The sequence below is a fragment of the Poecilia latipinna genome, unplaced genomic scaffold (assembly GCF_001443285.1).
Source record: "Poecilia latipinna isolate Pla-1442-1.1 unplaced genomic scaffold, P_latipinna-1.0 Scaffold466, whole genome shotgun sequence".
Classification (NCBI taxonomy): domain Eukaryota; kingdom Metazoa; phylum Chordata; class Actinopteri; order Cyprinodontiformes; family Poeciliidae; genus Poecilia; species Poecilia latipinna.
In genome coordinates, this window is record NW_015113082.1 from 2,234 (window position 1) to 24,856 (window position 22,623).

A 22,623-nucleotide genomic window follows, 5' to 3' on the forward strand; every position below is an offset into this window, starting at 1 on the left:
AAAAAGGACAAACTTGTGTGTTCACTTGGACTTATGGAGAATACAGAAGATTGTTTTTGTACATAGAATCAGTACCAACCAAAAAATTCCAGCAGCCCCTTCAGTGATGCTCACGATTTCTTTAAAGGCTTCCCTGAAGTGGTTTTTTAAAATAAATTTTGGAGAAACGTGCAGTTTTTGCAAGCTTTATAATGTCCCTGTTGCTTATCAAGTTTATTATCATTAATTGTAGGCATATATTAAAAGAGACTGGGTGCTGTGGGCAGACTTGCAACCAGGTTTTTGATTTTTTATCTTTTGCAGCTTCTTCCTGAATAGACTTGTCTAATGCATTTTAAAACCCTTCCATTTTAACATGGGAGTCCATGTTTTAGAACAAAATAACCAATATATTATGGAAAAATATTGAAGTTCAGAAATCAGCTATTTGCTATTCTAACAGGAACATTTCCAATATCCAAATGAGTCTAAACGGAAACCAAACCAGTCACTGGAAGTATTTTCTCTGTATTCAAATGCTGTATAGTCAAACCAGTTTCATAAGAACATTTCCAGTCATCATGTTTGGGTCAGGCTTGCACGCGTTCAAACCTGACGGAACCAGTTGGTCCTTTCATCAGCAGTTCTCATCAGCCGATCATCAACAATTCGCCGAGGAAGAGTGTGTAGTCACTTCTAAATGCCAAGTATCTACAGTGACACGGTGAGAGGGAGGGGGAGGACCAGAGATGAGCCGTGAGCAATAGTTCACTGGATGTGGGATACGGAGTGGGATATGCAGCAGAACAAGATCAGATGGCAGATATACCAAGAAAGTGAGAGACACGTGGAAGAGGAGAGACTGTCGGCCACCGCTGCTGCGAGGATAAACTGTGAAGAGTCGAATTGTTGATTGGACCAGACCAGACCAGCAGGCCATGAATGCATTTAATTAGTCCGCTGTTCTATTTTGAGAGTAAAAAATTATGACTTCAGAGCCTGGCTGAAGTATTTCTGTAATTTTTTACATTTATTTTTTCTTTTTTGGTCTGTTTCTGGACCCCTGGACGTCAGGACAGATTGGGATCCTCTCCAGCTCTGGTGGAGAAATAGATCATTTTAAATCAGGCGGAAACATGAAGATATTAACTGGTTATTTGCTTTGCTTTCTCGGGATGATAGAGTGGTTTTACCCTTAACAGAAGAGAAAAAGAGGAAGGAGCTTGAGGAAAGTCATGCAACAATTTGGCTAGTGAAAAAAAACAAAAAACCTGGAAGCTTTGGAAAAGAAGGAAAAATAAAGATCTGCTTTTATCAAGAACACATGAACAAAAGGTGAGTTTTTCTTTTAATAACACATCACAGTGAGGATGGATTTATCGTTGGATCATTACTCATCTCACAGCTCAAATATATTTCCAGTAAGAACAATTCACAGCAGGAAAAGCGCTTGCCGTCTCCTTAGCATTAATATAACAGCACAGCAGGCAGAGTGTGATTTGTGAGAAAGCAGACGAGCTTTGGCACCAAGAAATTAGAAAATAATATCCCTCCGAAACTCACATTCTGCTTCCTAGCAACTAGATGATCAGGAAACAGCAACTATTGTTTAAAAGCACGCAGAAAAATCAAATCCGCTGTTATAATTCAAAGAGCAGTTTGACACTTATTAGTGCTTGTCCCAGTACCGTGAATTTGTCCCTGCCCTACTTTTTTTTTATTACATGCACCTGTTAAATGAAGGGTAGAAACAGGGAGTTATCCAAGATCCATGATGGTGACGCTGGCAGGACAAACTACATGACTCCACCAAGAAGATTTATTAAAACAAATAATGATAAAAAAGCACATCTGTTGCAAATATATTTATTTGATGATTCCTTCATCATTAAACTGAGAAATATGAGAGAAAGCAAAGAAATGGAAGCATATTTTCCTATTTTTGCTAGAATGACCCAGATATTAGTGTTCATTTTTTGTTATGCAAACCAGTTTCTCTTTTTCTTTTCTAACAGCTTTTAGAAATTAAATTAGTCTCTCCATTTACAACTCAAACGCACAGTATGTTTAAACCTAAAGGGCGGCTTTTAGTAAACATTTGCATTTTGTTACTAAATGCCATCATTCGAATAAATACTTAGCCATTTCTCCACCAAAGTGAACCCTTAAACTTGCTCCCCCCTGCAGTCTGGGGGCCAGCAGATGTCCAGAAACTATTTCAAAATGAGAGAAACGATTGTCCAAATTATGTTAGCATCTTACTGAATTGCAGTCTCTCAAAGTTGAACAGATTATACATTTTTTGGATTTTACAAGGATGCCACTTTGTTGGCTTATTATGTAAAATTATAAATGCTTCTTTGTCATCACAAACTTTACAACTATTTGCAAAAGTTGATCCCAGACAGCAACGCAATAAAAAACAGGGAAAATTAAAATATGTAAATATATTTACGCAGCATGTACAGAAAACAAATCTTATCTGAAAAATGGAGTTAAGATGAGGTTGTTGTTTTGTTTTTTTTCCTCAAAACTATTTTAGAAATTTTTCACATATAAGCTTGATTTTACACTTGGGGTTCCAAAATAACATCCAGATTTTCGTAATACCTTTTGGATTTCCTAGTGACCAGTTATCACAATAAAAATACTGATTTTTGATCTAATTGTGAGACACATTGAGGCAGTTTTTGTCCAATGCAAAGACAACTCTATGAAGGCCAAGGAACACAGCAGAGATGTCAGGAGTAAAGTTGTAGACAAGTAGAAATGGACGCTGCCGCATTCATCAAATTGCACTCACCATTTTCACTCACAAAATTCATACAAAGATGTTAGTTGCTTGACACAAAGATTAATCATAGATTGCAAGAGAAAGTTGGAATCAAACCAACAACTTTCCGATTGTAAGACGAATTTTTGCACGCAATCGCAGTCGGCCCAGTTTAAAGCAGGTTTATTTTAAACTTTGAAACTCAAAGTGGATTATTCAGTTCATCGTCAACAAAAGCTTGACGATGTTCCCCCTGAAAAAGAACTGATTCTAAATTTAGTTCAGAGTGCTTAAAATGAAAACATTTTTGTTTATGCGATGGTTTCACTCAAGTATTCGCTCATTGGGATATTTTACCACTCATCAAGTCCTACCACAAGTTCTCTATTGAATTGAGGTCTGGGCTTTGACTAGGTCACGCCAGAATATCCACCTTGTTATCCTCAAACAATTTCTGTGCACCTTTAGCTGGAAACTTTAGGATGTTGTCAGAGTCATGTTGCATTGACGGTTTCTTGAGCACAGATGGGGGAAGCTGCAGGGGGAAGGGCATTACTTTAGGAAAGCTTGTTCGAGGCTACAAAAGAGTTGTAATATGAAAAAGAAAAAGATAAAACAGGATAGATAAAGGAGATGAATACTTTTAGCTCAATACAGAGTGTATGAATAAAATAAAAGTCTGACGAAGAGATTAGAAACTCCCACTGGAAAGTAATAATCAGCCAGTGACTATGAGTTCAGTTTCTGAAACTGAAAACTTACAAGGTGTCCATACAGGACTCTGCAAAAATAGTATTATCTTAGCTTCAAAATGGATAATCTGACAGTTTATTTTTAAATCTCAATTACTACTAACTCATTAAATAGTAATTACATGCCTGAAACTTTAAGGGTAAGTCGAGTTAATCATTTTCTAAAGCACGTAGATGGCACTGCACTGTTACAAACCATTTTTATTAAAACTAAATATCTTTGGTGATCACTTTGAGGGCTGCCATTGAACCACTTGTGTCTGAGCTGACCTCTGTTTCAATACCCAGTTTTCTGCCCCATCTTTTTTTAGCCCCTATTACGTTCCACTTCAGCCTCGCGAGGGAATCACACAGCCTCATCGCGGTACTCCAGTGCCTCTAATAGTTGTGCCAGCTGGAGGAAAAACAAGATACGTCACATAAAGTGGCAGGGCATTGAATTAGCTGGCTATTTCTGTACCTTGATGAGCTTTGAAATGTTTATAGTATGAACCAGAGTATTTCCGATCATGCAAGAGGAGAAACGAGAAAGTCAGACACAGATCAATGCCTCGATTGTCGCCGAAAGGACGCTTTGGAGGGCAAAGGGAAAAAGTCAAAGTTTGAAACTGAAAGCACTGAAATATGTCTGTCACAGTTATTCAGTGAATGAAGACTGAACACTGAATTTGAAACATTTGGACTAAAAGGACAACTGGTTAAATGTTTTTCATCACACTCTTAGTTTTTGTCTTGTTCTTCTGCTCCATCTTTGTACTTGGTGATAATAACATCCTGCCTGTCCTCTCCTTCCCAGAAGTTGACGACTGCTACCAAGTTGTCACCAAACAGAGCTGTGCACCTCTGCCAGAGGGCTCAGCTGTGCATGAGCCAGGCTTGTCGTGTGAAGCCCCCCTGGCTGCGTTTCACTGCGGCATGAGTGTAGGAAGGGCCCACCACCACCACCACAGCTTTCTGTCCTGTGAAGAAGAAGGATTCAGACTCGGCACCATGCCGGCCGTGGGCAGCTTTGGCAATGGCAAGATCCATACGAGACGCAAAGGCCACAGCCGGTTTGTCAACAAGACCGGCCAGTGCAACATCCACTTCTCAAACATGGACGAGAAGTCCCAGAGGTATATGTCGGACATTTTCACCACTTGCGTGGACATCCGCTGGCGGTACATGTTCCTGCTGTTCAGCCTGGTGTTTGTGGTGTCCTGGCTGACGTTCGGCTTGGCCTTCTGGGTCATCGGCCTCCTGCACGGCGACATGGAGAAGAACAGGGGGGATTTTGTTCCCTGCGTCACGCAGGTAAACACCTTCGTGACGGCCTTCTTGTTCTCCATCGAGACCCAGACGACGATCGGTTACGGAGCTCGCTGCGTGACGGAGGAATGCCCAGCGGCTGTCTTCATGGTGGTCTTTCAATCCATCATGGGCTGCATCATCGACGCCTTCATGATTGGCGCCATCATGGCCAAGATGGCGCGGCCAAAGAAGCGTGCCGAGACTCTGCTGTTCAGCCACAACGCGGTGATCGCCATGCGGGACGGGAAGCTGTGCCTCATGTTCAGGGTTGCCAACCTGAGGAAGAGCCACATTGTGGAGGCTCATGTCCGGGCTCAGATGGTGAAGCCCCGCTACACCGAGGAGGGCGAGTACATCCCCCTGGATCAAATCGACATGAACGTTGGCTACGACAAAGGCACCGACCGCCTGTTTTTGGTCACTCCCCTCACCGTCATCCATGAGATCGACGAAGAGAGTCCCCTGTTTGGCATCAGCAAGCAAGACCTGGAAATGTCCGACTTCGAGATTGTGATCATCCTGGAAGGACTGGTGGAGGCAACGGCCATGACGACGCAAGCGCGAACCTCCTACCTGCCGTCTGAGGTCCTGTGGGGCCACCGCTTCGAGCCCGTCATCTTCGAGGAGAGGAGCCAGTACCGGATCGATTACGCCTACTTTCACAAAACCTTTGAGGTGCCGTCCACGCCCAGGTGCAGCGCCAAAGACATGGAGGAGAGGAAATTCCCAACGTCTGGCGCCAACTCCTTCTGCTACGAGAACGAGCTGGCCTTCATCAGCAGGGATGAGGAAGGGGATGGAGACGCCGAGACGGAAAAAGACAAAAGTTGTCCGTCGGAGCTCACCCCAGCTGACCGCAATCAGCCATCGTCTCGAAGAGAATCCGCACTTTAACCTTTGTCTGCTGACAGAAGGTCTGTCATGGCTGAAGTGGGTCGGCTTGTGAATGTCGTCCTGTAGACACTGGGACACCGATGAGGACGCCTTCGTAACGGTTTGAAGACCAGTGGTACGCCATGCCTGCCACGCAATGGATAAATTCAAAACGTCACAGGATGCACGACTTTTTCTTCCTTCTGAGATGGTTCATGAGCTTTATTACATGCAATTGGAAACTGTCCTACTGACGAGGATCTTAAATCTGAAGTGCATGAAAATCAACATGGTTTTATACATACATGTATTTTGAGAAAAAGTTCACAGCTTCAACTGGACTACATGCAGCTGCAAAATGACATGACTTTGCAGTGCAGCTGATTTACTAAGCCAAATTTTTAGACTAAACAGATTTTCAGCTCAGCATCATACCTTAACAACTGCCAAGACTCAAAGTAATGCCAGTAACTCACCTTGACAAAAGGGACAAAATCATAAATGACAAATTAACTAGGAAAACTCCTTTTTATAAATTAATACAGATCTTAAAGTCACCTGAAGTCATAAACACACACTACCTTGAGCTTTTCCACATTGTGTCACTGAATCTCAAACTAAGTCCAGACCTATTTCTAACTAAAAATAACTTCTTTCAGCCTCTCCTTTGTGTTGTTTTATCACAAAATCCCAGTTAAGCACATTGAAATTTGTGGTGTATCATGATAAAATGTGTACTTACTAAAAAAGTAACTGCTCAGAGCCAAAATGCAACAAATATCAAATTGCTAAAAAAATCAAAGATAATGTTTTCTTTTTTTTAAAAAAAAAATGTTGTTTAGATAGTATAATGCAGTTGTAGCATCTTGTAGTTTTTTTTTTATATTAATCAAGATATGTCATCCAACCAAATGGCAGCCGGGGCCCCTGAACTAGTCCAGCAAAGTGAAAGATTGTGCCAATAACGCTGACCTCTAACATATATGCTTCCAGCTTTCGGAAGAATTACACAAAGGGGCTCTTCTGCCGAGGAATCACAGCACAGTTTGCTGCTGAAGACAGTTTCACAGTATGGGAGTCAGGGAAATATAGAATAAGTTTTTTTGTTTATTTGTTTGTTTTACCTCTCTTCATCTATGATTATAGAGGCGAGGTGGAATCTCGTTCAGCTAATGCCCAAAATGAAAAAAATAAAAATAAAAAACTACACAAAAACAAGGAGAAATGTTATGAAACACACAATGATAAATTATAGGAATAAGAAAATAAAAAATCAAGCATGCACATTTTTAATAAAACATCCTCATCCTTGAATGTTTTCCAACAAAAAGCACGGCTCACTTTTTGGTAGAAACGTGTGCTGTCGTTAAATTGACTTGACAGAGTCATCATGTCAGAGGAGATTTTATGCTGTCCTGTTATTTAAAATGTGCAACATTGCAAGATTTGAGCAGTTCTCATCACAATCTGTTCTCACTGGAAACAAACCATGCAAAAAGAAGAAGAAGAAGAAAAAAAATCTGAAACCTTTGATTTGTTGTTAATGTGAATAGAGGTGGGGAAGATCAACTATGTGTCTCACATAGTTGATCTAAGTAAGACTCCTGATTTGAAATGACCTGCTGATGTAACTCCACATCATTTGCTAAATTACATTTGGCCCCTCCACAGAAACAGACACTTTAAACCCAGGCCCTAAACCTCATAACAGACTCCTAAAGTACTGTTAAAAGACACTTTAAACAGTTCATCTTCACTGTTTGTATTTCTTATAGTAGATAAGTAATAAAGCCTGTAGTTAGGACTCCTGATTCTCTCCTGAGATGAATGACTTTCTCCTCACCATTAGTCAAACCAAAAGCTCTATGTGGGTTAGCTTTGTGCACCTGACGCCCATTTCAGCAGATTTGTTGTGTTTTTTTCAATATATATATGTTTCGCTGACTTGTGCTGAAAGCAGCAGAACCGGCCGTCTCTGGAAACCAAAGGGTGGTTCCTCTGCACTGAGGTCAGATCTTCCTGAAGAAACACAAAAGTTTAAATCTGTACAGCTGTCTGGAAAACATTTTGTAAATAGTTTGTTTATCTCCCCCTCCCCCCTGTTTTTCTGACTTAAAAGTGAAGAAGAAAAAAAAAATAAAGGAAAAAAAAAAATAATTTTTCCATATATTTTTGCTGAAAAGATTGAAATAATGTTCAAAGACGATTTATTTGTTCTCGATGTCTTCCACTGAATGTATCCGAATTATTCTGATTTTTGCCTTGTTTCGTTTTACTTTGTTGTGTGAAACAACAACTACCTGGAAATGCACAGAGTACAAATAAAATCTACAGATTGCTATAATAAAACACCACAAAGCCAACCTCTCTGCCTTTTCTTCCTTGCAGCCAGACACCACAGCGACAACAAGCACCTGCTCTGTGTTGAGTTTTAACATAACATCAGCAGGTGGGGAAGCGTGAACAAGTTGCTTGGAAAAACAGGAGCGGGTTATAATTTACGGTGGTGATTTGCTGAACCCTCTCTGGCTGGGAGGGGTGGGGGACGAGGGTCAAAGGTCTCCGCTTTCACTCTTATGTAACCCAGCAGGCACGCCTTTCCATGTACATGGAGAAGACGTGGCTGTTCTTCATTCACGTTGAGCTCAGAGAACACATCGCAGACACAGAAACGCACACTCAAGATCAGGCAGCAATCTAAGTTCTTTGCACGTCCAGGCTGAAATTTCTGCCTCTCTAGCTCAAGTTTAGTCTGTATTTTAAACATGTTTCTAGGGTGCATTTTTCACTGTTCAATTAGAATCTCATGGAAATGGAAACTGATCGATAAAATGTAAAATGTGTTTATTTTTTGCTAACCATATTTTTTCCCCTTTCATTCTAATTTCACATATAGAACACAAACATCCTGCAAGGTTAACACAATAGCAAACTTTGACACAGCCACTCATTGATTTTGACAAGTTTTTAATCTTTTTTCAGATCCATTTTCCTGCAAAGCTTTGATGATTTTGTGCATTTTATTAAAACAATGCATGCTAAGCTATTGGTAAGCAGCTAAACAAAGAACACAGTGAAATTATTATTATTATTATTATTATTATTATTATTATTATTATTTGCATTTTTCTCTATATAAAAAAGAAATCTGTAGCTCTTCCAGAGTTACAATGGCCGGCGTGATTTGTGTGCGGTTGTTACCCGACGTCTGAAAAGCAGCTGGCTGCACTGGATTTTATTTAGTGGAAGCTGAGAAAAAGGGGGTGGCACACAGATAACAAGAATGCAGAAGGGTCGTAACATGAGAGCATGTGTTGAGGTTCTGGAGGCGTGAGATAGATTTTCAGACGGCAACAGACTTCTTTCTGTCCTTCCAGGAAGGAAATACTAGAAACACATTCGCGTCCCGGTCTTGCCTTCAGACGTCGGATCGGTTTTACTAATTGACCTGACACATGTGACGCCAAAAAGGCATCAAGCTGCAGATAAACATCTACCTTTTTCTTGGTAGATTAAATGAGAACATTACTTGTCACTTCCGTGGAGCTGCATCCTCCGAGATGAGCCGTGTGATGGAGGAGATGTCTCCCACCCACTCGGCATGTGTCGGAGGACGAGAAGTCATGCGGGGTCGGTCTCTGAGCGCACAGAGTGGGCTGCTGAAAGCCGCACTCAGCCCTAATTGTGGCAGCTATCTGTGCTTCCCTTCAGCCGACAGAGAGAGGTGGAGGGCAGAGGAACACGACGCTCCGCTGGCAGCTGCAGCTCCTGCGCCTCGACGAAGAAGTCCTGACGCTTCGGCACAACATCGTTTATTTGCTGCTAATGAGCTGCCGTCAAATTAGTGATTACTGTCAGAATTTAATGAGTCTTAATGAGTTAATGGTCTCAGGGGAAAAAAAAAAGTATGCTAATAAAATTTGTTCCTTTGAGTGATTTACTGTTCTGCGCAGAGGTTTTAAACCGCCTTCAATTTCTTACTGATTTTCTTCCAAGCAGAAGAGCTTCCTCTTTATCTTAAAATGTTCTGCAGGTCTTTAGGCGAGCTGCAGACCATTACAAGTTCGGCTGCTCCTTCACATGGCTGTGTTCTGTTCCTTATCTTTGGCACTTTGGCCAGGTTCATCCCAGACGGTGAATCTGAGTCTGCCTTTTCCACTCTAAACCCAGCTTTGATGTGTGTTTGTCATCATGTTGGAACACCCTGATGGTTCGTCCATGTTTCTTTCCCCTCCTTGAAGATTTGCAGGAAAAATAAGGAACTTGACGGAAGCTCTCCTTCATTATTCTATTGACTTTGAGGTTTTTTTGGGAGGGGGGAAAAAAACACACAGCATGATGCTACCATAACCATGCATGTTGTTTGAAGTCCTCGTTTTGCCCCTACCCAACATATTTCTTATCATTGTGGTCAAGCAGCTCAGTTCTTGCCTTGTTTGACCATGAAATATCTTTGATATTCATGTTACTACTCAACCCCCAAAAACAAATAAATAAAAGTGAAAACCGAAGTTGTTTCAGCCCACAGGTCCCGTCTAAGTCTAAATGAAAACATTAAAATTATCGCTTGGTTATCCCAACTGATTCATCCCAGCTGCCTTTCAAACACATTTGGGTAGATCTCTTTATGTGGATTTGTGTTCACCTTTTTCTCAGCCACATTTCAACGTTTTTAAGGTGGAGGCAATTTCATCTTTTCTATATGCGTTCTTAGCAAAAAAAAAAAAAAAAAAGTTTCTTAAGTGGACATTTGAGTTGAAAGAATTGCTCCTTTCTTATTCGGCGCTAATTTTAAACTCCTTTCACTGCTGCCCCAGCATCTTCTACTTTAAGCTACAGCTACAAGCCTGGATGTTTGTTTTTTAACATCCTGACCTTTTCTTTTCATGTGACGGCATCAGTTTGTGTCAAACAGATGAAACTTGAATGAAAAACAAATTGGATGATCTAACAGAACAATGGTCACAAAAAGACATGGGAACTAATTTGGACCTATAACCTTTATTTTATTAATCTGTATCTGTATCTGTGACAGGAAATCAATCGATTGAACTGAGCTCTACTTGTTCGACTAAGAAATAGATCCACACGTCCAACCAGAATTATGCTAGGAGCTTTTTGATGGTTGTAAATAACAGAGCCTTCATGCATAATTTTGACAAACTTACTGCTAAATCCACGAAACAATTTAAGTTGCACACCCAATTCTAGTTTTTAACAAAATAACCTTTGAATAAGAATGGTTCAATTAAGTTATTAAAAGCACCAATTTTTTCTAACTCTAATAAACATCTGCAAGTATTTAGTACAAAACATGTTTTGGTGCTATTTTTTTTTAAACTGGCTTCATAAATAAAGCAACTCATTGACACTCATGTAAGATAACTTATCCACTTTTCGCTTGGAAATATTTTTTCTATCGATTGCAACGAGATATCGAAGCTGTTCTTGGCTCAAGGAGTCGACATATAATCAAGACATGGTCACGCCAAGGAAACCCACTCTTAGCATTTTCTTGATATTTCATTGCAGGTCCTTTTTCCAACAACCACTGGCATCAAAAGGTTTGGGTGGCATTGTGTTATTCTTCTTGTGGGCGTGAGCAGCTTGAAGGTTAAAGACGATGAACTTTAGGATGGAAGAAAAATCCACCCTGGGTGGGGAAAAGCTGACAAAGGAAACTGGCAATAGGGCTGATCAGAACGGGATAAGGTGTTATCTAACTGCTTCGAAATGACTTCATATGAACTCGTGTTACTTTTTGGTCCTATTTCCAAGCATCTCTAGGACATAAGTTGCATCTGGAAATCGTTTCAACAGTTTTAATCGTTGAAGAAGAAGAAGAAAAAAAGTATCTTTCTTTGTGCTTGTACCAAATTAAACTTGAATCATTCCCAACTTAATAGCAGTTCACTTTCAGTCTACAGTATAAAAAGCCATCAGAGGTCAGAAAAAGGGCGCTGAGCTGTCAGTTACCGGTTACTATGGTAACCACCAACTGCCAAGTGCAGGATAACGGAACTTAAAACGCCAATAAATTTCTGGAGAAACAACTTCCCGACCAAACAAAGCAAACTCAAAGAACGACCAATCAAATCTTGACAAACTTCACTGGCAAAATAAAACCCCGTTACATCTGCAACGTGAGCAGTTGTTAAAACTAACAAGTGGAAAAACTCGTTGCAGCAGCTGCTTGAATCGCATTTGCTGCTTCAACTGTTGGTGAAACATGTAGAGATCTCTCACTGTCTGATGCCCTGAGATATTTAGCTCCTGGAAACATGGGTCCTCCAGCTGAGCACATCACTCAGCGGTGCTCTTTGCTCCTGGCCCTTGACCGCTGCAGACGTTCGGGATTTGATTACAGCGGGAGGCTGATTGGATTACAGGAGACTCTGACTCGAATACCGACAGCAAACACGGCAACTGAAGAACGTCTGACGAGCAGCCGGAGCACCGACCGCTGCTCTGACCTCCGGGACACGATCAGGATGCAAACCTGGAGACGGTATATTTCACAGAGTGTGTTAAAATTTTGAGGCACAAGGAAAAGAATATGTTTAAAAAAAAAAAAAAAAGAAAAAAACTGGAAAGTGTGGTGGGTGTTTGATTTTTTTTTTTTTTTTGGCCCACATGCGAGGTGGTGGCAGCATCAAGCTGTGAGGATGTTTTTCTTCAGAAAAAGGTCAGAACAGGCTGAATAATCAGATGGAGCTAAATACAGAAGACGTGTATTTTATACTGGAAAACAACACTAAACATGCACGTGATGTTCTCTCCAATTAAACACGTGGTGTATGGAAAATGTGGAGATCCTCAAAAGGTTATGAATAAGTTTTGTTCCGATCCAGGTCATTCTAATTGTCAAAATGTATTATTACAGTCATGAATTATATGTCATAAAATCCTGCATTTTTAAGGTCTCTTCGCAGCTATAGTCTGAAAGGAAATATTGTATGATACAAAGTCACATTCAATAAACTTGAATATTTTTAAAAAGTTTATTGAGTTCAGTAATTCATTTCACCGAGTCAAGCCTGTACTTCTGCTACGATGGCTTTCCACTACAGTTTATGAGAACATGACATTTAAGATTAAAATATTACATGAGACCAATAAAAAAAAGAATAGTTTTGAACACAAATATGACGATTTACTGAAGGGTATGCTTAATATATGCTCTATGTCATATACTAAATGTTTTAATATTATCGGATTAGCATTTCACTGCTTTCACTTCCGGGCCTGCAGAACGCTGTAAGAATAAATACATTTATTAAATCTATAAATGTTTTCACTAATATAACATTAACGACTAATAATTTTCGGTTTTATGCAAATTAGCTTTTTTTCCAAGTTGTATTCACGGGTGTTTCTGCTTGTCACGTTTTTGTTTTTAAAATCATTTATATTTGACTTTACAGTTAATTTATTGACGCTTTTGAGGTGTTGGTGAGTGGGATCTTTTGAAAACATAATAAAAAATATAAAACCTGCACATTTATACTTCAGATTGTGTTTGTGTTTTCAATATTTCAGAAGTGAAACAAGATTAGGAATATTCTCAAATTTTAGGCAAATCTAAAAAACAAAAAACGTGTAAAATAACTTTCGTATATGCTCTCAACTATGAAGAACCAAAACTGACATAGAAAATAAAAAATAAAAGCAAAAATCTCTATTTTGCTTTTTCTTTTTCTTAAACATGTCGTTTTCGTTTACATTTATTTTAATCGGAGCTATTTATAACTGTACAGTATTATTTTTTTCTACTGTAAACTTGCCCCTGCATTGCAGTCTCTTCTTTCAATTTTTAGTTCTTTTAATATTTTTAGCTTCGTGTTTACCTACATTCTTCGATTTGCTTCTCACTAGTACACATGAAATTCTCCGACAGAACAAAGGATATTTCTATTCTAAAAACGAGAATATAAACTTTGTTTCAGGCACCTCTGCTGCCCTCTTGTGGTACAATAACACAATAGCATGCACACCTGTATGCTACATAATCTCAATTTTGCCGCAAGACTTGTTCGATATGCAATATTTTTCAGGATTTAGCAAAAATTTATAATAATTTCATTCCATGTTTGAGACATTAAACTTTACAGGAAAACATTCAGCTGGTGATACCAAGCACCACAAAACAAACAAGGCAGTTTTATTATTAAATACATTTTATTACACAAATGACCATTTTGACCAATACAGTCTAAGTTGCACATTATAGGTATTTTGGTTGAGAGGAACTGCTTAACACATGCTTGCGTTTTTTTCTGTGTTATCTCAGCTTTTATTTCAGTTTTCTGTGTTTCTGTTGAATAAATTCATCTGACTCGACAAACTCCCAGCCGTCCCACGAACAGATCCCTCCCCGCCCCCGCCCCCCCACCTCTGCGGATTTTCCCCTTCAGCCCCAGTTGAACTGATCTTCGTCTGTCATGGTCAGGATTTCTGTGACCAGGCCGGTACCGATGGTTTTGTTTCCGTCTCTCAGAGTGAACCTCTGGCCTTTCTCCAGCACCATGGGCTGGCGAAGCGTCAGATTCATCAACATGTCCTCTCCTGGCATCACCATTTCCTTAAACAGAGCAACACAGTCATCGTCCGGCAACAACCCGATTTGCAACTTAGACTCTCGACCCGGTCGAATTGAGACAACAACCCTGGAAGATGCTCACCTTGTCTGCAGGTAGAACGATCCTACACGCCATGTCCCAGGTGAGGGAAAACATGATGGGCATGAAGTTGGTGACGATCGGCTTGTGTCGGCCTCCCTCCTCTTTACTCAGAATATAAACCTGGAAAACATTAGACACGCTGTGAATCGTGTTAGCTAATAACCCTCGTTTCAAACTGACGCAAACTAAAAATAAAGATTCGTTGCTGAAATATTTTGGAGAAGGAAAAAACTTCAGCCGCATAGGCTGCTTGGCGTTAATTGGTGTGAATTGACTTCTGCTGAAACCTACAAAGGCTTTTATAACACAGATGTGGTTTGTGGGTAATCAGAGGGATTTGATTTCATCATAAAACAACTTCGCCAACTTAGCGGTCTTGACCTTATAACCTCTCCAGAGTGAGAGAGCGCACCAGGAATGAATTAGAAAATCTGAATTAGACGTCATTAGTAAGTGATTATTTAAAGAGACACACCTGTGCTTTGACCTTCTGGTGAGGCATGATGGACCCCGGCTTACACATCACCATCCCTCTCCTCACGTCTTCCCTCTTCAGGCCTCGAACCAGAGCGCCCAGGTTATCGCCGGCCTCGGCCCGGTCCAGAGACTTGTGGAACATCTCGATACCTGAACCCGACACCGGCAGACTGCTTCACTCATCATGTTGAAGAGGTTTCCGTGTAAAAGCCCACATGTTGCAGCAGGCCGGGTGCTTCGACGTTGTAAAACAAGCATACGCCCCTTGAACTGTTCTCACACTTTGTCCCATTACAAAGGACAAACTTTATTTATTTTTTTTCTTTTATTGGGATTTTATGAAAGGTCAACATAAAGTACTGCATCATCTATTAAGTGGATGGAAAAAGTCTGCATGATACTCCAATTTTTTTATGAATGAAAATGATATGCGTTTATCATCAGCTTCCTCCTGAGTAGTACGTGCCAGACTCTCCATTCATCTGAGTGAATAGTCCTGATTAGAAATGCATGCCACACCTTTCAGATTTTAACTATAAAATACAATCGAGGTTTGTGGGTGCTACATGACAAAATGAGAAAAAAAAAAAGAGCAAATGCTGTTGAAAGGCCACCATATAGGCTCCTTTAGATCTGCTGATACATCATACACATTTTATATAGTGTCACAAGATGGAGTTGCTCACCTGTAACCACAGTCTTGAAGGAACGGTTGTGACCCATAAACTCACAGTCGTCTCCTTTCTTTATCAGGCCTCTCTCCAATGTCCCGGTCACGACGGTCCCTCTGCCTAAAGTTTGGATTTGTGTTCATTACTTCCAGTGTGCTAAATACGACAGATACGTTTGCACTTTATGTGTAAAGACATACCCCGAGTGTATGAGAGGAGCTTACCTGGGATAGAAAAAACCCCTTCGATGGGCAGGAGGAAAGGCTTTTCCAGCTCTCTTTTGGGCAGAGGAATGTAGGAATCCACAACCTCCAGGAGTTTCATCACTGCGGTTTCTCCCAGTTCAGGCTGCTTGTTCTAACATGGGGCAACAGCATCAGCAACACGAAACAACCGGGACACGTCAGGCTGATGATTTTAGTCAATACTAAGCAAACCGATAAAACACAAGGTGCGTCCACATCCTACCTCCAGGGCGCAGAGGGCAGAGCCGATCACAATGGGAGTGTTCTCGCCGTCGTAGCCGAACTCCGTGAGCAACTCGCGCATCTCGATCTCCACCAGCTCCAGCATCTCCTTGTCCTCCACGGCGTCGGCCTTGTTGATGAAAACCACCACGTGCTCAACGCCGATCTGCCTGGCCAGCAGGAGGTGCTCCCGGGTCTGAGGCATCTGGCCGTCGGTGGCCGCCACCACCAGGATGCAGCCGTCCATCTGGGCTGCGCCCGTGATCATGTTCTGAAAGACGGAGAGCAGGGGGGGATCCAGAACTTTTTTTTTTGGTCTCGGTCCACTTTTGCCTCCTTACGGCAGAATTAAGGGATGGAAAGATGGATGAAGAGACTCTTCCGTCAGAGCAACGTTAAGTGTAAAAGTCAGGCCATGTGCCGGGGAGAAGCAAAGCAGATTACCTTGACGTAATCGGCGTGGCCAGGGCAGTCTGTGTGGGCGTAATGTCTGTTGGCTGTCGTGTACTCCACATGAGAGGCGTTGATGGTAATTCCTCTGGCCTTTTCCTCTGGAGCATTGTCTATGTCCTCGTATTTTTTGTAATTTGTACCACCAGCATCAGCGAGCACTGACAAAAAAAGGAGGTGACGATACAGAAATAAATAATAAGGGAAGACTTACTGGATGTCACGGGTTTTAATCCGAAGGGATTCTACCTTTTGTGATGGCTGCGGTGAGGGTGGTTTTGCCGTGATCGACGTGGCCGATGGTTCCTATGTTCACATGAGGCTTCTCTCTGGTGTACGTCTTCTTGGCCTCGACTGCGAAGGTCCGCCGACTCAGAGGCACAGCGCACTGCAGGGAAAAAGACAAACCAGGACTCAGACGCTAAAATCCGAACTGACCGGGCCCGAAAGTGACAATCCGTCTGGTTTCTTACGAGTTTGAACGAGCTGTGCAGAAGGCTCGGCGAAGTAAGCTGTAGGGCTGAGGGCGGAAGATAACAAATGTGTTAAAATGTTACATTTGTTTTAGATTATTGCTGTAGTTTGTGAAGGTAGTTTTTTTTCCCAGCTGAAAACATGGCTTTTTTTCTGTTTTCACCATTTCATTATTTATTTTATGAGAAAAGTATTAAAATACATAATATTATTTTCACAATTCTCTCCAGGCAAGTTCTTTGGGGTATCGTTGTTGATCAACGATATTCTGAGCAAGAAGGACTTTAATAATCAAAATTTAATCTGAGCTTTATGTTGCCTCTGTGTACCAATTTAATAATATGAGGTATAAATAATCAATGTCTTTTTGTTAAAAAATGTATTAGATTATGGCATCTATTTCTATATCAGGTTTTTGTATGAATGCAATGAAGCTCAAAATACATACCTGGTGTTCAGTTGAAAAAAAGAAGAAAAAAAAACAATTTTGTGTGATATGTGGAAAAATAACATTTACTTTAGTTTGGAAGCTATCTTTTATTATTATTTTTCGAAGAAATTGTGCATAATCTTGTTAAGCACACCTCTGATCTTAATAGGCCACAGTAATAAAGGCTCATTAATAATAATGATCAATCAAATCTACAAGAGATTGCATTTATGCTTTAAAACATTGTCATTAATCTGACGTGTTCACTTCAAGCCTCGAACACACCAGACTAATTTCCACGCAAATAAACCAGTGTCTGCTCATTTTCGCCACTTGTGTAATAGTTGCCTGTTTTGTTGTTCCGTATTCAATGTTGTTGCACCTCAGAATTTCAAAGCACTAAGCAACATGACTGTATCGATGTAACTTTTGACTGAACTACACCAACAATCTAAATGTTAGGTAATCAACTTCACAGGATTAGAGTTTAGCTTTTCATCAAGCTTCAAGAAGCTCTGCAGCACCTAACAAACGAACAAGCCATCTGAACCAACTGTGATCACTACACGACGTTGTTCTTTAGGTGAAGTGTATGTTTATGTATCAAAATGTCTATTTTTTGGACTTTTTTAAAGGCACTTCTTTGTCTCAGACTGTATCCGCATCATATCGTTAGCTAAGCTAACCCTCACCGTGATAACGTGACCTTGCTGTGCTATCGGAAGAGACAGCATCACCTCCTATATTTAATTGCTTACATTTATCCTCAGTAAATAATGGTTCTGTGGCTTAATTAGCTTCAGTGCAATCAAAAGAAATCACAAAGTACACTAAGAAACTAATATTTTTACCAGAGAAACAGGCACGCAGCCCCACAAGCGTCGCCATCTTGGATAGTTAGGCAAACCAAAGATTATGGCAATATCAAGAGGATACACTGACCACACGCAAAGTTGTCGTGGCGAATATACGTTATCAGTATCTTAATTTTCCTGACTGCGATTCCAAATTTTACTATGCTTTATTGATTTAATCGTAATAATTGAATTGACTGTGTATTTATGTAGTAGTAAATCATCGAATGATTTTAAATTTAGATGTCAGTGCACCCCGAACTTTATTGAAATCAAACATATTCGTAAGGTTCACACATTACGCATTTTTATATTTTTTTTTAGTAATGATTTAGCATACTTAAAATGTAATAAATAATTACACATATTTTAAGCAAGCTTAATTATTTATTGATGATATAATATAATATAATATAATATAATATAATATAATATAATATAATATAATATAATATAATATAATATAATATAATAATATTCCAGCCATGGTTAAAGGAGGGAATTGTCTTTAAGCTTCAACGTTACTCTTTGGAAGTTCCGCTTACTCACTTACCTTAAGTACGCTAATATGGTTAACCTTATTTTTGCAGCTTTTAAATATGGGGGTTGTATTTTATAATTATGAATAAATAAACAACCTAAAATGAATAAAACATGCAGATACATAACCTGTTTTGAAGTGGGCTCAGACTTATTTTTAGAAAATGACCGAAGAGCACGCCTCACAAATCTTGCTTGCCCATTGTGTGTTGTTTTACGGTAAAGCATGGCGGCCCACTCGTGAGCTCAACTAGCTAGAATGTTCTAGCTCTTTCACATGTCTGTGTTTATAGCAGGATACACGCTCATCTCCTGCTATTTTAGAGAAGCACAGTTTGTCTCGGTACATCAGAACTCCACAAAGGTAAGTTCATGATGCGTATTCCTACCCATTTTAAAGTAGTGAAATGAGAATCCAATTTTGTTCCTAATTTGTTGATAGGATAGGATCTTTATGATCATATCATAACCTATCATACAAATTTACCTTGCTAGGTATTTTCCTTGTCAGAATTACTCCTTGTAAATAATATCTCTCAGTTTAAAACTGCCCTGGTTTTCTTCTTATATATATGACTTATATTCTTATATACATATTGTAATTGTCCTGTGTCAAATGTGTCTTTTTGACATGTTTTGTTTCTTTGTGTGCAGGTGTGTAAGTCATGTCAGACGACAGACAGGACAGGAGGTACCCCCAGAACCTTCAAGGGGTCCTGCAGCTGGCAGTGGAGGCAGGGTCAGCGGCTGAGGGTCCAGTCCCTTCAGAGCCAATGTCAGAGGAGGTAGGCACAACTACAGCTTTTAATACCTTGACGAAGAATATGATGAACCATACAGTTGTATATTTTTGTCCTGAAGCAATAGGGAAGGTATCATCAGTAAGGTGTAACCAAAATCATAAGTTAGGGTCGTAGCCATGACTCCTAAATGAGTCATTAAGTAGCTTAACTGTTGTAACACATGCCATGTTGAGTATGAACTTGAGAATAAACAAACATTATCAACGAAAAGCGCATAGAGTACCAGTGAAACATACTATAGTTAATAGTTCAGATTTTTAAAAATCCATGTTGACTGAACGTCCCTCCCTTCAGAGGAAGACATGGCTGAGAGAGGCTCTGTCAGATATCTGCAAAGGTCAGATGGATGAGGTGGAGCAGATGAAGCAGAGCCTGGCTGTCCTGCAAAGAGAAGAGCCAAACGAAAAGGAGCAAGATGGCGAAGAAGAGAGGGAAGAGGATGAGGAAGATGAGCGAGAAATGGCCTTTGAGATGCTGTCTGAGTTGTGTGAGAACCTGGACAATGCCAGAGGTTTGTGAAAGCTGGAATAGTTTGCTATCACATGGAAGCCAGTTAAATATACTTATTTCACCGTTTTCATGCTCTTTCCAGATCTGATGACCCTTGGTGGCCTGGAGCTGTGTGTCTCCAGGTATCTTTGTCACGTCCAGAGCGGTCTGAGGTGGCGGGCCGCCCAGCTCCTCGCCTCCTGTGCTCAGAATATGCCCCAGGTCCAGGAATACCTGCTTAAAGCTGACGTGCTGCCAAAGCTGCTGCAGCTGACGGATTCAGACCCCAATCCCACCGTCAGGGTGAAAGCCCTGTACGCCGTCTCATGTGAGTCCCTGAGGCTTTAGACCCTGATGCCACATCTATGAGCCATCTCTGGAGGTAATGGTACCCAGGAGATGCGGAGCTCTGTTTACTGATCTGTTTTCTGTCTCCTCTGTAGGTTTGGTCCGAGAGCAGGAAGCCGGACTGCAGGCGTTCGTCTCTCACGATGGTTTCTCGGTGCTGATGAGGAGTATGCAGTCTGAAAACGAGAAAGTCCGGACCAAGTCTGCTTTCCTTCTGCTCAACCTGCTGACCTCTAACCCGGAACACAAAGGTGTGAAGGAGAGACACGCCACACTAATGCTGATGTTGTCATTTAATGGTTTCTGTTACAGTTTTGGGAATTAATTTGTTGTAATTTCTCTGATAAATATTTAAATATATATAATAAGTACAGTAATTAAAAAAAAAATCTGTCAATATTTCTACAAATGTATCAGTAATTTAAGAAATACAAAAACAAATAATTAAATATAACTTAAATCCAAAGTGATTATATTTTAAAATCATATGTATTGTCTACTGTATTGATTGAATTATTTAACATTTCCTGGGCTATGATACATTATGAAATCATTTAAACTGCCATTTGTGGTTTTTTAAAAAAGACCCTAAAATATTACACCAACATTTTTCTGATTTTCATAAAATGGAAAATGTTAGGCACAACACTAAGTATTTATTTTTTAAATACGTTTTTCTCTGTCTTTTTCCATTTCATAGTTAAATGAACCAAATATTCCACATATTTTACTTCTATAGTCGTGGGATTATTCATTTTATTTTCAAGTTTAACGCTGATTCATCGAGTGTGTTAATGCTCTTTAACTTGGCCTCTAACAGAAACGGTTGTGTCGATGGGGATGGTGCAGCAGCTAGTTTCTGTTCTCCGCTCACCGCATTCGCCTTTCCACGAGCACGTGCTTGGTGCCCTCTGCTGGTAAGAAACACTTTGACTTAATGCTCATTGTCAGCAGCAGACGGAAGCAGTTTGCTCCCCAGCAGGGCTATGTAAATGAATAATGTTAAAGTGAATATTAGGTACTGATGTCCGACCTTGATTGCTGCTTGTCTAGTTTGGTTGAGGGCTTTCAACAAGGCCTGGAAGACTGCAGGAACCCGGCTTTGGGTTTGGAGGAATTCCTCAAGCAGCGAACCAAAGAGCTCCAAGGAAAAGAAGAAAGTCAGGTAAATAAAAACTTCTTATCCCACTTTTCCCCATTTTGTCACATACCAGAAACTTCAGTATATTTTATTGTGATTTATGTGATGAATGCATAATTGTACAGTTGAAGGAAGATAGTTTTCAGATTTTGCATTTAAATCCAGATTCTGTTGTCTGGGTGACTATTAGTTATGCACGCTACAAATATTGCTCTTAAGAAGAAGAAAGCTATAAGAAGTTGCCACAAATCATGTACGGAAATTGAACAAATGTATAGAAGATGTTTCTTTGGTTCGATGAAACCAAACTCAAAGTCATACATTATAGAATTAAAAAAAACTTCACATTTCAAAGTCTCAGATTACTTTTAAAACTTTGTCATTTAAAGTCTTCCTGTATCTTGCACCAACAGGAGGAGCTTGACTTCTGTGAGCGTTTGAGAGTTTTGTGCTTCAACGGGCAGCAGACAGATGATGTTGGGATGGATCGCTGAGGCAATTTATATTTTTAAACCTTGCCTGTTTTTGCTTCTGTATGAAAAGTAAAACATCACAGGACATTCATGAGCCGAATCGTGGATGTGGAGCAACATTTTTTTTGTCTGTTACGACAGCTGATGTTGATGTTTTGCATGTACATGTTGGATTTTTACCGTGTAAATAGTTGTTCTGTATAAAGCTCCTGTTCAACTCTTCACTTTCACCTCTCTGTGTTAGTTCTTCTTTTATGTAACACAAAAACCTGCCCATAATAAGTATTTTAATATTTTTGGTGTATGTACAAAGGTGATTTTTTTTCAGCACAAACATTTTATTGATTTAAAGTTAGGAGTTAAGAATTATTTTTAATCAGACTTTTTATATAGAATTCTCGCAGTTGTGGACATTGGAAATATTTATTGTAAATAAAATACTGCTGTTCATGCACATTCAATGGGCAGTTTGTATTATGGCATCACATGTACAAGCTATACATTAACATGAATTTCATGTAAAAATATATTCCCATAAATCCCAGAGTGTACAGTGGCTTACAAAAGTATTCAACCCTCTTAACTGTTCCACATTTGTCACCATTCAGCCACAAACCTCAACGTTTTTCACCTTAACGTCTGAAAGAGAAGAAAAAAT

The 22,623-nt window shown here is 40.0% G+C and overlaps 3 protein-coding genes across 4 annotated transcripts; 2 read left to right on the forward strand and 1 right to left on the reverse strand.

The window, feature by feature from the left end:
- Positions 1-614: 614 nt before the first annotated feature.
- Positions 615-7,174, forward strand: kcnj12b (potassium inwardly rectifying channel subfamily J member 12b). 2 transcript variants are annotated; one of them, XM_015039260.1, is made up of 2 exons: positions 615-1,314; positions 4,301-7,174. In XM_015039260.1, exon 2 carries the CDS (start codon positions 4,420-4,422, stop codon positions 5,686-5,688), a length of 1,269 nt encoding a protein of 422 aa, XP_014894746.1. In that variant the 5' UTR covers positions 615-1,314; positions 4,301-4,419; the 3' UTR covers positions 5,689-7,174. The 2 variants fall into 2 exon arrangements, with proteins under 2 accessions (XP_014894746.1, XP_014894747.1); XM_015039261.1 differs by having other exon boundaries at positions 4,304-7,174.
- Positions 7,175-13,822: 6,648 nt separating this feature from the next.
- On the reverse strand, positions 13,823-18,236 carry tufm (Tu translation elongation factor, mitochondrial). Its single transcript, XM_015039262.1, has 10 exons — positions 18,169-18,236; positions 16,887-16,933; positions 16,663-16,801; positions 16,408-16,574; positions 15,965-16,234; positions 15,721-15,853; positions 15,512-15,616; positions 14,824-14,975; positions 14,349-14,468; positions 13,823-14,248 (listed from the first exon to the last, which is right to left on the reverse strand). The coding sequence occupies exons 1-10, from the start codon at positions 18,203-18,205 to the stop codon at positions 14,078-14,080; spliced, it is 1,341 nt and encodes a 446-aa protein (XP_014894748.1). The 5' UTR covers positions 18,206-18,236; the 3' UTR covers positions 13,823-14,077.
- A 697-nt stretch (positions 18,237-18,933) lies between these two features.
- hspbp1 (HSPA (heat shock 70kDa) binding protein, cytoplasmic cochaperone 1) lies at positions 18,934-22,189 on the forward strand. Its single transcript, XM_015039264.1, has 8 exons — positions 18,934-19,075; positions 19,366-19,496; positions 19,809-20,025; positions 20,107-20,331; positions 20,447-20,602; positions 21,172-21,268; positions 21,405-21,516; positions 21,906-22,189. The coding sequence occupies exons 2-8, from the start codon at positions 19,377-19,379 to the stop codon at positions 21,984-21,986; spliced, it is 1,008 nt and encodes a 335-aa protein (XP_014894750.1). The 5' UTR covers positions 18,934-19,075; positions 19,366-19,376; the 3' UTR covers positions 21,987-22,189.
- The last annotated feature ends 434 nt before the right edge of the window (positions 22,190-22,623 follow it).

What these genes read in the sequence shown, in the direction of transcription:
- kcnj12b (XM_015039260.1), top strand. Translation starts at nt 4,420, where the DNA reads ATGAGTGTAGGAAGGGCCCACCACCACCACCACAGCTTTCTGTCCTGT.
- tufm (XM_015039262.1), bottom strand. Translation starts at nt 18,205, where the DNA reads ATGGCGACGCTTGTGGGGCTGCGTGCCTGTTTCTCTG. An exon ending in GCCACGCCGATTACGTCAAG is followed by an intron (nt 16,235 to 16,407) that starts GTAATCTGCTTT and finishes TCCGTCTTTCAG; the next exon opens with AACATGATCACGGGCGCAGC. An exon ending in CTTCAAGACTGTGGTTACAG is followed by an intron (nt 14,976 to 15,511) that starts GTGAGCAACTCC and finishes TGTCGGGTTCAG; the next exon opens with GTATCGAGATGTTCCACAAG.
- hspbp1 (XM_015039264.1), top strand. Translation starts at nt 19,377, where the DNA reads ATGTCAGACGACAGACAGGACAGGAGGTACCCCCAGAACCTTCAAGGG. An exon ending in CAGAGCCAATGTCAGAGGAG is followed by an intron (nt 19,497 to 19,808) that starts GTAGGCACAACT and finishes CCCTCCCTTCAG; the next exon opens with AGGAAGACATGGCTGAGAGA. An exon ending in GTGCTTGGTGCCCTCTGCTG is followed by an intron (nt 21,269 to 21,404) that starts GTAAGAAACACT and finishes CTGCTTGTCTAG; the next exon opens with TTTGGTTGAGGGCTTTCAAC.